Genomic DNA, 15,431 nt, shown 5'->3' with positions numbered 1-15,431 from the left:
CCTATGATTTCCTACTATCTTTTGCCTGGCCGTACAACGTCCTTCCTAGGTCGTACAACGTTTTATTTTTCTTTACTGCCTTCCTTTCTTGCTTATGCTCCTGATAGGTTGTACGACCCTGTTCTATGGTGAACGTACTCCCTTCTACTCTCTTCCACACGTGCCCATACAGCCAGAATTCCTTCTGACGCTTGTTCGTACGGTGTACTTGCTTTGCTCTCCTAAAATGTTGTACTATTTTAAATGCAGCTGTTTTTAATACTGGATTCCAGTTATTTCCCATTAGTATGTTCTTTGGTTCAGTGTCATCTCCCAGATTCATGGTCTCTACTGTGGCCTCTTCATATTTTATTGGTCTTTCTTCACTGAATACATGTGCAAGTGTTTCATCCAACTGTGTGTTCCCTTATTTTATTTCCCTAAATTCTTTTGGAAATCCGTCTCCTAGTTCATAATCCTCCATCTGCCAGTGAAATAGTCCGTTCACCGATTCCAGATCATCGTCCTTCGATCCACCTTCCAACTGTAGGATTCCTTACTCATCCGGTTCCGTTTGCTTCCTCCTTTTGTCTTCTCCTTCTGAATCGGATGATCCAGCTTCTTCTCCCACCATTTGTGTGTGTAAATCAATAATGAATCTCTGTCCTCTACTTTCCATTGATAGTGTATTCTTCTTTTAGTCATATTTAACCTTTGCTTGTATGAGCCATCGTCGTCCAAGAATGGTGTCATATCCCCTTCTTTTTAGCGAGATGACTACAAAGTCGAGCAGGAACGACTGTGTTCCAATAGTTATTGGTTGTGCCATTAGGATCCCTAGAGGCGTAATGCCATGTTGGTCTGCAGTTAACAATTGGAACGTGGGTGGCCACAACGTCGGCTGTCCCAACTTCTTCTAGGCATCTTCGGGTAGGACATTTACCCTTGAACCTCCATCCATAATTGTGTTTGAGAGGATCATTGCCAATATACCCATTTCTACGACCGCCAGATGCCTTCCTGATGTGAGGGCTAGCAGCATTGGGTTAGCTGCACTTGTTCCGCTTTCCTTCTCCTTTCTAGGTTCTTCTAGTAGTTTAGTAGCCGGAGCCATGTTTGTGAGTGCCATTCGTAGTTGGGGCATTGTGCGGATCAGATCGTTTAATTTTACTGATACTTTAGTTTGTAATATCTGCCTTATGATGTTCTGTTATGCGCAGTTCCTCATTGAAGCACCCGCAGTGTCCCACTTCTCCATTTGTGATTTCTTTGTTTGCATCCCCTTCTCAATTTCTGCCTGTGCTTCTTCCAGTCTCTTCATTTCTTCCGTCGGGTCTGGGTACAACTTTGCCTGTTTATGCATAATTGCCAAGACTTCCTCTTCGTCCGTTCTCGATTCGATGCTAATCAAATTCACTCCTTATTTCGATTTCGGTCACTTGGCATCTTCATGGTCTCCAAGATGACACCATCTGCATAATAACTTTAGTGTGTTCGTCGTTGTACAGTTTCGTGCAAAGTGGCTCCACAAGTTGCATGCTTGACATTGAACCATCGGTTGGCCGTTCAGATCATACTGAATCCGATTGCGGCCCTTGTTATTATTGTTGTTGTTGGTGTTGCTGTTTTGTCCCCTTCTGTTGTTTCTATACCCACCTGAGGTGGCACCGTCATTGTTTGTGTTTCCGTTCCCTATTGACGTGGATGCTTCCTGTGTCAAGAGCACTTGTTGGTCCCCTCTTGTTTTCATATTGAACGGGCATTCCTTTGTGGAATGTCCCGCAATTTGGGAAATATCACAGAATTGATTCTTCGGAGAAGATCCTTTAGTGTGACCTTTCGTCTTGCATGCTGTGCACCATATTTGGTTTTCTTTGGTCTGGCTATTCCTTTTATATATATTCTTAAACTATTTCATTATCCTGATCATATCCTTCTGGAGGGCTTGGACCTTCTTACTGCTCTTTTCATCACTACTGCTATCCTCAGAAGAGGATTCATCCGAGTCAGATGATCTGCTTTTCTTCTTTTTTGTCCTTTGTTCACTCTCTAAGTCCGTTGCTTGATTGTATGCTTTAGTGTATGATGATGGCGGTACAATCTTCATTTTCCTTTTTAACTCCGGGCATAATCCTTCTATGAACCATCTCTTTTTCAGCTCGTCTGCTGGCTTACTTTCCATTTTACTTACTAATTCTTTTAACTTTCTAGCATATACACGAACTGTTTCATTTTTCCCTTGTTTTGTGGTGTAGATTTCTGCTACTATCTCATTGTTGTCTCATAACGGTTGAAATGCTGTAATAAATTCCTTCTTTATGTTTTCCCATGTGGTTAGCTTTGCCGGATCGGTGTTCGAAAACCAATCGATTGCTACACCTCGCAAGGTAGTTGGAAATTGCCTTGCCCATTCATCCTGGTCGTTTTCTCCATTTGCTATCTAAATCATCTCGCAAGTTTTGCAGTGCTTGATTGGGTCAGCCGTGCCATCCCCGTCGAACTTTGGTAACTTTTCTTTTGGATCGGCCATCGGTACCCTTCCTTTCTTTTGTTGTGCACTATCGTCTGTACTCGCGTTGTTCTGTACTTCTGTACTACTCTGAACATCTGCATTGTTCTGTACTCCCGTATTGCTCTGAACACCTGCGCTGTTCTGTATTCCCGTACCGCTCTGAACACCCGCGTTACAGACACCTACGTTCTCAAGTGGCATGAAGGCTTCCTCAAGGATTTGGTTGTTTTGACCAAACTGTATTTGCTCGTCATGTGTATCAGGGACGAAGAGTTCACCCCACGCTCGAGTTCCTTCGACACTCCGAGTCACGCTGGTCCTTTCCCTTCTGTCTGGATTCCCCCTTGGCGTATACCAGTTTGCCAATTCTTCCTTTGTTCCTTCGATCACCCTTGGCCTTTCTTGGACTTCTTCTATTAGCCACTCCCTTGATCGACTTGGTCACTGCACTTCGTTCGTCAGTGCTTTTGTGGTACCGTGGTCACCTCCTATGACACCATTGCCATACCCTTCGGCGAGTTGTTGGAGTTTGTGCCTCCGGTTGCTTTGCTGTGTGCTTTTTAATATTTCTGGTGCCACACGTACGCTGTCATCTTCTGGATTCTTATTTCTATCTTTATTCAATGTGTTTGACATTCATAGCATTCGGTCCTTATAGGCAATTGTGCCAAATGTTTACCGTATAGGATAAAGCTACTTAACGCATGTAGTATAGCACGATACAACACATAACATATACTTTATTCATATATGCAATATGCACTCAATGCTTACAATCCGAATTCAATGATTACAATGATGATGTCAAGTCCCTTTCAGACGGTGTACATATACTTCCCGAAGGGGTGACTCAACCGTCACGCGCCCTTTTGTATACAATTCTACCCATCGGCTACTATATAGAATCTATTGACAATAGCATTTGGAAGCGTGTTGGATGTTGGCACGGTGCGTTTATTGAGTGCTAACTTCTGTTTACTGACCAAATCATTATGCAAAACTTTGTCACAGTCTCAGTCACTACCCAGAACTCAGCTATAGGCCTGGTATGGGCCTCAATCATCTTGTACGATACCCTTAATGGAGTATTTCAGACTTATATGGAACTGCTGTAGCAGTCCCTAACATACAAACAGAGGCATCCATACGCATCCGCATCCCTCAAAGAAAAAAAAAATCACGCTTCCCGCATCCGTTTCCGAGTCCGCATCCGAATCGGTAACTTAGATAATATATTAACAAAAATAATTATATATATAAAATTTAACATGGATAAGTATATATACGAAATGGCGATTTACTAATAATAATAATGTATCTCAGATTGCTTCAATCCGACTGAAGCTACAACCTTAACACGTTGTTGTTATTATTATTATTATTTTAAAAAATTTAGATCTCAAAAAACACTCTGCTCTGATCCCTATCCCTGCTTCATCGGTCCCTCTCTTTTAAATTGATCTTCTAATTTAGTATCTTAAATTGAGGTGTGTGTCACACCTTTTTACATGGGAAGGAACACACCACTTTAAAGAAATTTGAGTGTTTTGATATAGAAATTGTATTAAAAAATAAGGCAGACATCTGTATTTAGAAGAATAAGTGATATACCCCAATCAGAAGTCATTGAGATTTGTCCTTTGTTTTACCTTTCTGTACGTTGAAACATGGTTATAATGTGGTAAAATTTTTAACCATTTTCGCAAGTCTTTCTAACATCAAGTCACTTCTTGGATAAACAATGCCATGCCTCTTTGCATGTCATAATATATCGTGATTGAAAAAAATACTGTGCATCTTTATGGAGACAGTGGAGTCTTCTAAAAGACTGGATATCTAAAGCTGATTACTTTTGTTTTTAGTTCCATGTTGTGGAGGTGAATGACTGATTGGTCTTTGCAATGGTGATATCGAGCATGGATTCCAAAATAAGTTACAACTATAAGGAAATTCTTAATTGCTTAAAGAAATATTGAGATTCTGGGATGTAACTCAAACTTTAGCTGGATGTGGCAATGAAACTGTTGAAGAGAATTTGGTTATGATTGTGAGCCTTCTTGCTGATACTCCTGTTAATCTCTATTTGCCAGTTGGGAAACTACAAGGAGGTTTAAAAGCCTGCCCATGTCTGAAGAATAAAAATACATTGCACATTTCGTACCTTATTGGCATAGTGCAGTCTATCATGCACATCCACTAATTTGTATTACAACTATTTTGTGGTTGTAATGTTTTAGTATTTGTTTTCATCATGTTAGTAAATTGAATTAATGATATATTAAAAAAATAGTCTTTTATTCTGCTTTTAATTCTGTGAATGAAATTAAAGCTTCCCATTTAGCTGAATTAGAAAATTGTTTATTCTCAATATCTTATGGTCTTTAGATGTGTACTATCTGACAGTACATTTGTGCTAATGTTGAAGAAAGGCAGGAAAGCTTTGGAAGAGATAAACAAACAAATGGGGCTTGCTTTTGATGATTTTGACTTGGAGGTAATTTTGATCCTTAATAGTTCATTCCTGTAAAATTTGATTTTCATATTTTCTTTGAGGGCGTGTGTTTCATTGAGAATCTTGTTTTGGCTGCAGTATTACACAAAGCTTTTCCGAGATGATATAAAACGCAACCCTACCAATGTTGAACTTTTTGATATTGCACAATCTAACAGTGAGCATAGTAGACATTGGTTTTTTAAGGTATGCATTATGAAGAACAGCTAGTTTTCTTCTTACCTTTGCTTGGCAGTGGATTTAACCCCTGTAGATTGTTGAACTCATATTCTTTTCGATTAAAGTTTAGTGACTTTCTGGGTTACTATGCCTTGTGTAATTTAGCTCTTGGGAGTTTCATTAATGCTCCATCATTTTTTATCAGGGGGAGCTAGTTATCAATGGACAACCTGTTCCTGACACTTTAATGGGGATTGTCAAGGATACGCTTGAAGCAAATTTAAACAATTCTGTTATTGGATTCAATGATAATTCAAGGTTTATTTGATGATTTGCTCAGATTTTGTTCCTGGATAGTGCCACTTGCTTCATGATTTGCTGTACCTTCTATTGGATTTAAATGCAGGCCCTGTATTTTAAATTTTTTTTTTCTGCTTTGAAGTATATATTTTTGCTTTTACGTGTTTGTTTAATAAACTATTTTCATGTAGCTTGAGTATAATTGATGATACTCTGATTTACAAAGTTTGATGTGATTAAACATTAGTGCAATCAAAGGTTTTCCAGTTGAAGCATTACTTCCAGTATCAGCAGGTTCAACATCTCCATTAAGCACTGTTCATCGTGACTTTGATATTCTTTTCACAGCTGAGACACATAATTTCCCTTGTGCGGTAACGCTCTTGTAACTTTTCTTTATCAGTATCATAATGCCAGTTAACAGAAGTTTCAAAGCGTGGTCTTAATTTTGCATGCTTCAGCAAAGTTCATTTAGAAATAATGTTAGTTGTATTCTCATAAGTTAATTCTTATTGTGTTCTTGTAAGTTATTCTTAATAAATTGACTCTAAAGGCAAATGCTGATTCTCATTATCAAGGGTTGCATTTGTCTTTTTTAATGTAATGTCTGTGGCAGATGTCAACTTTAAGATCGTATATTTTTATTATGGCCCTGTATTATGTGTGTAAAAATTCTGTTTGGCTTTTTGGGGAGCTTATTTTTGATCATTAGCCTATAAGGTATCAAACAAACATGTATATAGGCATATGATGGAGAAGCTGAGTCCCTCCCCTTTATGTTTTCTGTAAGGTCTTATTTTGAGGAATCTCAGTGAATATGGAGAACCATAAAGTTATAAGCATTGTTTGTCTCATTAGTCCACTTTTTTTGGGGCTCTATATTTTTGTGATATGCATAAGAAATGGGGCGGAACTTACACAATCTACACACTACTGCATGGATGCAAAATGTGCTCTTACATCTTAGCTGATACAGATATACAATGACCAATCATTCTGTTGAAGGGAAACACATGTGTTTTTTATGGTAAATATGCACACTACTCAATAGTACAATACAAATGAATTTGGTTAAGAAGGAAATTAACCATGTAGATGCAGAATTCAAGTTATGCAAGCATGGCATTGACCATAGTAGGAACTAGGAAAAACCTTTCTTGCGAAAAATTAACAATATAAAGATAATTTTTTAAAAATTATCTGGAAAATGTGGACAAGGATTAGTATGGCAGAGTTCTGGATTGGGGTAAGTGAAAAATTCAGAAAATGTTGTGTGGTTTTCTGGACAAAAATTTAAATTCTGGTAAAAAAATAAGTTTGATCAATTAAGATGGAAATTCCACAAATTTGAAAATAATCAGCATGGAGGCTGAGTGCTTATTAGTCGTGATATTTTCTCAGTTTCTGTAATTATGGTTTTAACTTTTGACAATTCAAATAGAAGTCTCTAAAATGACTCCACATACTGATAAATCCACATATTGATAATCGTATACTGATAAATTCATGCATTACAGAAGCTAGAAATATTTTTATCATTCTTGCTGGAAGAAGAAATGATGATCATGCAATATAGAGTGATGTAACTAAAGCTTGCTGGAAGCAGACCATATTGATAATTATAAATGATTAAGATTCTCTGCTATTGGTTGTATATTCACAACAATGTATCTTGACCATGATTAACTGATCCAAAATCGATCATAAATGCAAATCAATGCCCTGACTTCAATGCAATAGAATGGCTTTCTAATGTGGTTAGATTCAACCAATTATGAAACAATGCCACCTTAGCACGGTGATGAAAGAAGAACAAATATAAAAGATGCATATCTAAACACAATTTGATGTATATACTATAAATATCGCAAAGAAACCACTGACTTAATTCCATAATTGAATGCTTATTACATGGCACACCATAAAATAATAAAAAGAATCACGCCTCATAATATTGTTATTGATTCCTAGACTGCCACAGTGCTTTCAGAGGAGCATGATCCACTCAATTGTGATGAAAAATTGCAGAGCAATATGTAGAGCTCTCAAAAAACTTGTGACTTCAAATGAGGGAACCCTCCAAGAAAAAGGTAGCTTAGACAATATCAACTAACTCATTTCCATTGGGTGGTAAGAGGAGTTACTAAGCGACACAAGAAGCTAGCACTGAAAAGAATATAAGGTGATTATAACTTTCCAGTTCGATTGACTATAATAGCCAACTAATAATAGTATCAAGTTCCCAAATGCACTAAGATATAATAATGTATTTATATACATATTATTTATATGTGTTTATAGAACTAAGTGCATACATGCTAGAGACTAGGTGCCCATTTACACTTTACATACATAATTGCTAAATCATTATAGATACATTGAGATGGTCGTTTAAAATACGGCCATATGCATTCTTCTATGCATAGTTACATAATTAGCATTCATATATTTAATGATCATTGGCATACATGTATAAATTTATTTATATCTTCATGTGTTTACATTGAGAGATAAAGATCCAATGCTGTAAAATGAATTAGAGGGTTCAATATTCTTTATTGAACACCAGATTAGAAAAGACAACCAACAAGACATAAACAAGGAAACACCCCACCCCAGACCTGATGACCAGTTATTCACTTATGGTTCCTTTTGGGATGGCATTTCTAATCTTTTCCACATGTCCTTAATCTGATGATACTCTTTGCCCGCCCATGGAAACGATCTTCTCCGCATCTGCTGACAAGGAGTATTAGTCCTCTTCATCATTATAAATTTATAAACGATAAACCATTTATATACTGGAAAGACATTATCCATCCATGAACAAAATCCCGAATATAAATCATTTAAATTCTATATTCCACATAAATGAAATCGGGATCATATAGTCATAATTACTTAAAATAAATGAATTCCACTTAACTGACTACGTTCATACTTAACATGAAATAGTTATTACATTTATTAAAATGTTTATAAGGAAAGCATCTAACAATGTCAATTTTGGGATTCTAACTGCTGATTAGTTAATTATATAATTATTGGCATAATCGAGATCTGAAAAGGCACATCAAGGCAGTGATACCTAAGAATAACTGATTGGTTTAACTGTATGAATGGATATGAGTATCCTTTGACAAGATCAGTTAAGAGTTTAAGCTTCATCAATAACTCAAGAGGTAGGATTTGTAATAGTATTGAGAGATGACAAACATGAAGGAAAGATATAAGAAGTTACTCAGTTTCACTGCAGAAATTAATCATTCAAAACCTTTTATCACTTTTACATCCAAACTTGGATCTGCTCACTTGACTAAGTGTGTGATTGGCATAATCGGTTGCAATTTAATTGCAGATCAGAGACAGCGCCAGTGATTGCAAGTGCAGAACGTGTACATCAGAAACAGCTTCGATCTTTTAGTTGCAAGCATGCAAGTAAAGATTTGAAACATCAACTCATCACTTGAGGCAATATTTTCACTGTTGTATACTTATATTGTTATATTAGACACAGCAAAGTATATTTCTGCAAGAAATATCATATGTCGTGCATAATCATAAAGATAGATCAGAAATAGTATCATATCAAAAGCAGTGAATCCTATATCACTGTAAGTGATAGGATATCATATTCTGTAGCATACTTAATAAGAGATTGCTCCTAGTCATATGAACATATATATACCTATATCATATTGCATACAAATTGTTGTTTGAATCTAAAATAGCAATTGATATTGTGCATAATCTCTGTTAGTTCAAGTGCAAGAATTAGATAGAGTAAGTGAGAAGTTTTAGTAATCATCCCGAGATTTCAAGATATCCTAAAAGAGAACATTACTTTTGTTTTCCAATGCTTTTGCATTGGACAACTGAGCTGGAAAAGCATATGAAGGAAGCCAAAATACATAATTGATCTCTTTTTTTGGTTCATCAAGTCGTTGCATGATGCCAAGTTAAATATAGAAAATAAAATTGAGGCCAAGAAAATCATACAAGACAATGGACTAACAAGAAAAATTAGCAAGTAATAATGTTTATGAATCGAAATGACATGGTTCAATAGTGTCCAACTCAGGAAAATAAAAACCCATTCCTCTCTAGGAAGGAGACTGGAATTTGCTTCTCCAAGGACTGAGAGTAATTGGTTGTCAGTACTGCAAGATAGTTCAGCAGTGATGAGATACTCTTTTACAGAAGTCCTGGTAAAGATTTAGGTAGAATTGATTGCAGTGTGGTTTTGAGCTGAGTTTAGGGGATGCAATTTGAGTAAAATAACTGAAAACTGTATTATGAAGCATAAAGAAAAGAAACAGATTAAGAGAGGAAGAAAAATGGGATAAGCATAGGGATATAAAGAGAGAAGGGAGATAGGGGAGGACATAATATTAAAACCAGAGAATTCAAGACATTTATGGTTGTTAATGAGCTCCACTTGTATCACGAAGGAACTCCTCACAGCTCTATCTGTCTGGATTAGCATTAGGGATAAGTAATGCAAGAGTATAAGGAATGAAAAATATTTTGATGCTGGTTAATATTTGTGCATGAAAACAGCAAAGAAACCACTACCAAGCTTTTTGTGCAGATGATAAGTGGCAACTCATGAACATATAGACATTCAAGTAAAAAAATATGTGATTACATGTTAAAATTCTGTACATCTACAATGCTCAATGCCTAATTAATCAAGAAAACTGGCCCTTTACCAAACTACACACACTAGAAGAGTCATGCAATTTAGTTTTAAGCCCAGCTCCAATTCATTCTATTTCTAAAACATTGTCACCTGAAAGTTTCTAACCATTTTCTTTTACAAAGACAAGTAAAGCCCATATATACACCAAGACTCCTGGTATCAGATACTTTGTCAATGAAATTCATGACTTCAACTTTAGATACATCTCATCAGTTAGTGGCAGGCTGCAGAATAAATTACAGAATTCTAGAGAAGTTTTGGTCTGGATATTTACAAAGGAACAAGCATTAAACGTTTTTCAAGTCTGTCTATAGATTCTCATCAGCTTTTGACAAGGAAATGTGATCTTCATAGCTCTCTGGTCATATACAGTCTGCACCATTTGAAAAGCTTAGCCACAAAAAATTCTGTTCTAGCAGGAGTTTTCCATTGTTTTCTGCCGTTCACCTGATCCTGAAATCCAATTTGTCCTTGCTTTTGCGTCTTGAGCCACTTACCAGCAGAGAAGACTGAAATCAAAGTTCAACAGATATCTGAAGAAATTTGAAAATTTGTGATGGCTTAAGAAACCTGTTTTATTTGTGTTAAAGAAATAATTCCCCTTTGTTCTTTCAATCACCCTCATGCCACTTTTTGAGCAGGACATAAGTGTATTGGAATTGCCTTGCAAGTAAGATTTAATCCTATCACTGGTTATACATGAATGAGATGAGCTCTATTCAGATGCCTTATTTTAGTATTAGGTGTTGTTGACTATACTTATTAATGAAATTCATAGAAATAGAAGAGCTGTAACAGTTATTCTACAACTTTGTTAATTATCTTCCAACTCTGATTACATCTGTACTAGTAGCCTTGGGTGTCTCTGTCATTTTCTGGCATATAATTTAGCTCTTCCCTTTTCATTTTGTTGCCTGGAATAGGGTCACTTCATTTTAGAGTAATTGGCATTTGAGTAGTCTTGTTTTATTAGGGGTGTCAAGTATAAATTCTAGGATATGCACATCATTTCTCTTTAAAATTGGATAATTATTATTTATATTTTGTCAGTGCTTCGTTATTAACTTATTTAAAATAATGTATTATTCTATTTTATTCTCTCTGATTTGTCATCTCGATTCTCTTGGAACACTTCAGGTATCACATCTTGATGCAGGAGCATCTTGCATTGGAAAATTATTGGAAAAAAAAAAAATTTTGAAAAAGAAAAAAAAGCCAAAAAAAAAAAAAAAAAAAAAAAAATTTTGGAGGAGAGAGAAAAGTGACGAAAATTAGAGGCGAAATAATAAAAATAAAAAGGAGAAAAGAAAGGAAAAGAGGATTTTTATTTTCGAGGTGCATAGGTGGCATAAATAGAAAAAAATAAAAATAAAATAGTTGTCATTACATTAATCGAGGTGTGTAGGTGGCATCTTAGAAGCTTGTGGAAAGTTTCTTAAATCTTGCATTTAATATTTGTTGTGATCCATAAAGGAAATGTAATTTTCTAATTGGGCCACATGGTGGTGCTTAGTTGTAATTCTAGAAGGTTATGGAAGTTTTAGAAGGTTGTGGATATTGTGTAGGAGGAATTCTAGAAGGTTGTGGATAAGTCATGCATAGGGTGGTAAGTGCCTATTTAAGCAAGGCATATGAGCATTTCTAATCAAGCTCAAGGAGTAGCTTGAGGAGTGGAAGCTCAAGGAGAAGTTTGAGAAGTAGAAGCTAGAAGGTGTGAAGACTCTTATTTAGGATTTCTCTTATGTTGAAGAAGTCATATCATCTTGTGGGTGTTGTAAGGATTTTTCAAGTATAATAAAATTATTTGTGAAGCATTTTTTTTTTTTCTTGGTCTCTATATTGTTGCATTCTTGGTTGTGAGTTGTTAGAGTGGTGTGGCCCTCTATCAAGTGGTATCAGAGCAGGAGTTCCTGAGTGTACAAGCAGATCGCCGAAGTGTGAGGCAGTTTGTACCAGGACCTTGGTTGGGTGAAGTTTATCAGAGCTTGTGGATTGCAAATCCGTTGTCCTAGACTTGTGATGTGGTTCCTGATTGTTCGTGCGAGGTGGCAGGTTGCGATTTGACTTGCAAACAATTTGGTTGTCACAAGGAGCGTGGGAAGGATTTGTTGCAGAGGGTTTACGAAGATCTTGGGAGATGGCTCCAAGAGGATTGGACCCTAAGATGATTGCGAAAATCCATGATATAGTGGAGAGGAATTTTTCTAAGATGATTTCTCGGTTGGATGATAGATTGGCTGATCAAGTTAAGGAGGTTCGTGAGAGAAGATGGCATCGCAAGGTTGAGGTGGAAGAGGTTGGTTTTGCTGATCAGTTTGTGGAGTCTGATGTAGAACCTGCAAAGCAACTAGAGGTTTTTGCTGAAGATATTCCTAACCTTGTTGATGTTGGGATGAAGGTTGGTTTTCATGATCAAATGGTTGAGACTGACATGGAGATTATGGAGCAGTCGGTCGTGGATGATCTAGTTGATGTTGGTGGTGACTTGTATGTTGTAGAACACTTGGTCGTGGATGATCCAGTTGTTGGAGGTGAGTTATGTATTGCAGAGCATCTTGTTGTGAGCAATGAGGTTGTTGGTTCTGAGAGTTTGGCATGTATTGATGGAGATCTACATGTTGGTGCTGATATGGAGTTTGTTGTTGCTAATGCGGGGTTTGTTGCTGCTGGTGTGGATTCACTAGTTGTTGATGTGAATGGGAGTTTGCTAATGAAGCATTATGTTCAGTTTGTTCCTGGGAATGAGCATGTTGATTGGATGGTTGAGATTCTAGTGTTTGATAGAGTAATGCAGATGTGGAGGATTTGCATGGTGGTTTTGTTGTCCCTATTGAGGTGGAAGCCTTTGGTGAAGATGAAGATGGTTATAGATTTTCTTTTTGGCGTCCAAGTGTGGGACACACTTTTCTATCTACTGGGGGAGTCTGATGCAGGAGCATCTTGCATTGGAAAATTATTGGAAAAAAAAAAATTTTGAAAAAGAAAAAAAGGCCAAAAAAAAAAAAAAAAAACAATTTTGGAGGAGAGAGAAAAGTGACGAAAATTAGAGGCGAAATAATAAAAATAAAAAGGAGAAAAGAAAGGAAAAGAGGATTTTTATTTTCGAGGTGCATAAGTGGCATAAATAGAAAAAAATAAAAATAAAATAGTTGTCATTACATTAATCGAGGTGTGTAGGTGTCATCTTAGAAGCTTGTGGAAAGTTTCTTAAATCTTGCATTTAATATTTGTTGTGATCCATAAAGGAAATGTAATTTTCTAATTGGGCCACATGGTGGTGCTTAGTTGTAATTCTAGAAGGTTATGGAAGTTTTAGAAGGTTGTGGATATTGTGTAGGAGGAATTCTAGAAGGTTGTGGATAAGTCATGCATAGGGTGGTAAGTGCCTATTTAAGCAAGGCATATGAGCATTTCTAATCAAGTTCAAGGAGAAGTTTGAGAAGTAGAAGCTAGAAGGTGTGAAGACTCTTATTTAGGATTTCTCTTATGTTGAAGAAGTCATATCATCTTGTGCGTGTTGTAAGGATTTTTCAAGTATAATAAAATTATTTGTGAATCATTTTTTTTTTTTTCTTGGTCTCTATATTGTTGCATTCTTGGTTGTGAGTTGTTAGAGTGGTGTGGCCCTCTATCACATCTACTGTGTGCAATGCCCAAAAAGTACATGCTTAATGGACATTACACGACCTATTTATCCTGGTCCGAACTTATCTATTTTGCAATATTCTTTTTAAATAACATTCTACTATAACTAAACAAACAAGTTCCTGCCGTACTTGTTATACCATCTATCTATAGTACAAGAACACAATGAGTCAACTCTAATTGACAGCTTTTCGTAATATTTAAATAACAACCATAACATGTTATTGCATACTTGAGTTTTGCTTTCCTGTTCCATAACATGTCATTGCATAAATGTGAGCATCACCTAGATGCAATGAGTGCTAAATGTTCCATAGAGGTAGGTTCTTGTGAGCAATGAAACTTAGGTCAATGTGTTTGACACAAAAACTACACAGTTGATTCCTGATGGCAATATCACAATTTGACTTGCTGTGGATAGTATCTCCTACTTATCAACCTACATATAGCTTAAATTTCTCTTTATAGAAATCTTCCTATGGTTCTTTAACAAGGTTCAACTATTATTCACGCCAATCGTACACCTAATACTATTCTTTTACAACCACTTGAGCATTCATCAATCACTGATGGCATGCTAGTTAATTTTTAGAATGACTTGAATGTGGCATCGAATCTATTCATATTATGGATCATATATTTTATTATTTCGTTGAATTTCTATTTAGCAAATTGAGATTTGACATTATACAAATAGCAAGATAAGAATTGACCCCTTGACATGTAAGGGCATATTTGTAATAGGTTGTCTAGTTTAGTGGTGTAAAATAGACTGATGTTTAGTTGATGAACTTCCATTTCTTGTTATAATATTTTGACTAGTACATCTTTTGATAATTTATTGTTAAGATAATCACTGTTTTTTCATATGAATGAAAAGAAGTATTGATGTTTAGTGTCACATCCATCTATCCCTAGAGTTTGAAGCACCAAATTGTACTTATTAATGTTTCAAATATGTTTGGAGCAATTATGTTTGACAATTTAGAGAGGTTCCATATGACATGAATCAAAACCTTATTTACATTGGTTTTTTCAGTTGCACTAGTGACTATACAAATCCTAAGTTATCGATGCTGATATGTGTGCGGGTTGCTGACGTGTGGATGCGCGATTTTTTTTTTTTTGGGGGATTTTGGATGCGTTTGGGTGCAGCCATATATATATATATACATATATATAGATATATACATATATATATATATATATATATATACATACAGATACATATATATAGATATATACATGTATATATATATATATATATATATATATATATATATATATATATATATATATATATATATAGTGTATACTATAATTTATGTATGCAAAGAAATATTCAAAAATAAAAAATTCCTCTTTTAGGGCCACTTTAGGGTTTTGGGGCAAAAAGGAGCAAAAATATAATTAATAAAATCAATTAAACACATGTTTTTTAAAGTCACTTAAGTGAATGGGCATTGAAAAAGTCCCGATGCTCTCCAAATATGCCTGGATACTCTCTGGATTCTCTCCGGATGCTCTCAAACACATCCCGTGCGCATCGGTAGGCGTTGGACGATCTTCCAGGGAGCACTGGTGCAACATCCAAACGCATCCACGCATCCGAAAGCACCAGA

The 15,431-nt window shown here is 36.0% G+C and overlaps 1 protein-coding gene across 1 annotated transcript in view; it reads left to right on the top strand.

Moving 5' to 3' along the window:
• The window catches only part of LOC149554881 (putative phosphoribosylformylglycinamidine synthase, chloroplastic/mitochondrial), a 308,229-nt gene that overhangs the window by 102,798 nt on the left and 190,000 nt on the right, over positions 1–15,431 (top strand). The window contains exons 8-11 of the mRNA XM_089828894.1: positions 4,917–4,985; positions 5,082–5,189; positions 5,368–5,480; positions 5,710–5,836. Of these exons, the coding sequence (XP_089685020.1) occupies positions 4,917–4,985; positions 5,082–5,189; positions 5,368–5,480; positions 5,710–5,836 (417 nt within the window). The remainder of the gene's footprint in view (positions 1–4,916; positions 4,986–5,081; positions 5,190–5,367; positions 5,481–5,709; positions 5,837–15,431) is intronic.

This window comes from Cupressus sempervirens, chromosome 5 (assembly GCF_028749045.1).
Source record: "Cupressus sempervirens isolate cs-2001-9-10 chromosome 5, ASM2874904v1, whole genome shotgun sequence".
In the NCBI taxonomy this organism is placed as follows: Eukaryota; Viridiplantae; Streptophyta; class Pinopsida; order Cupressales; family Cupressaceae; genus Cupressus; species Cupressus sempervirens.
The sequence above is the reverse complement of the archived record's forward strand: the minus strand, read 5'-3'. Positions and strand labels throughout refer to the sequence as shown.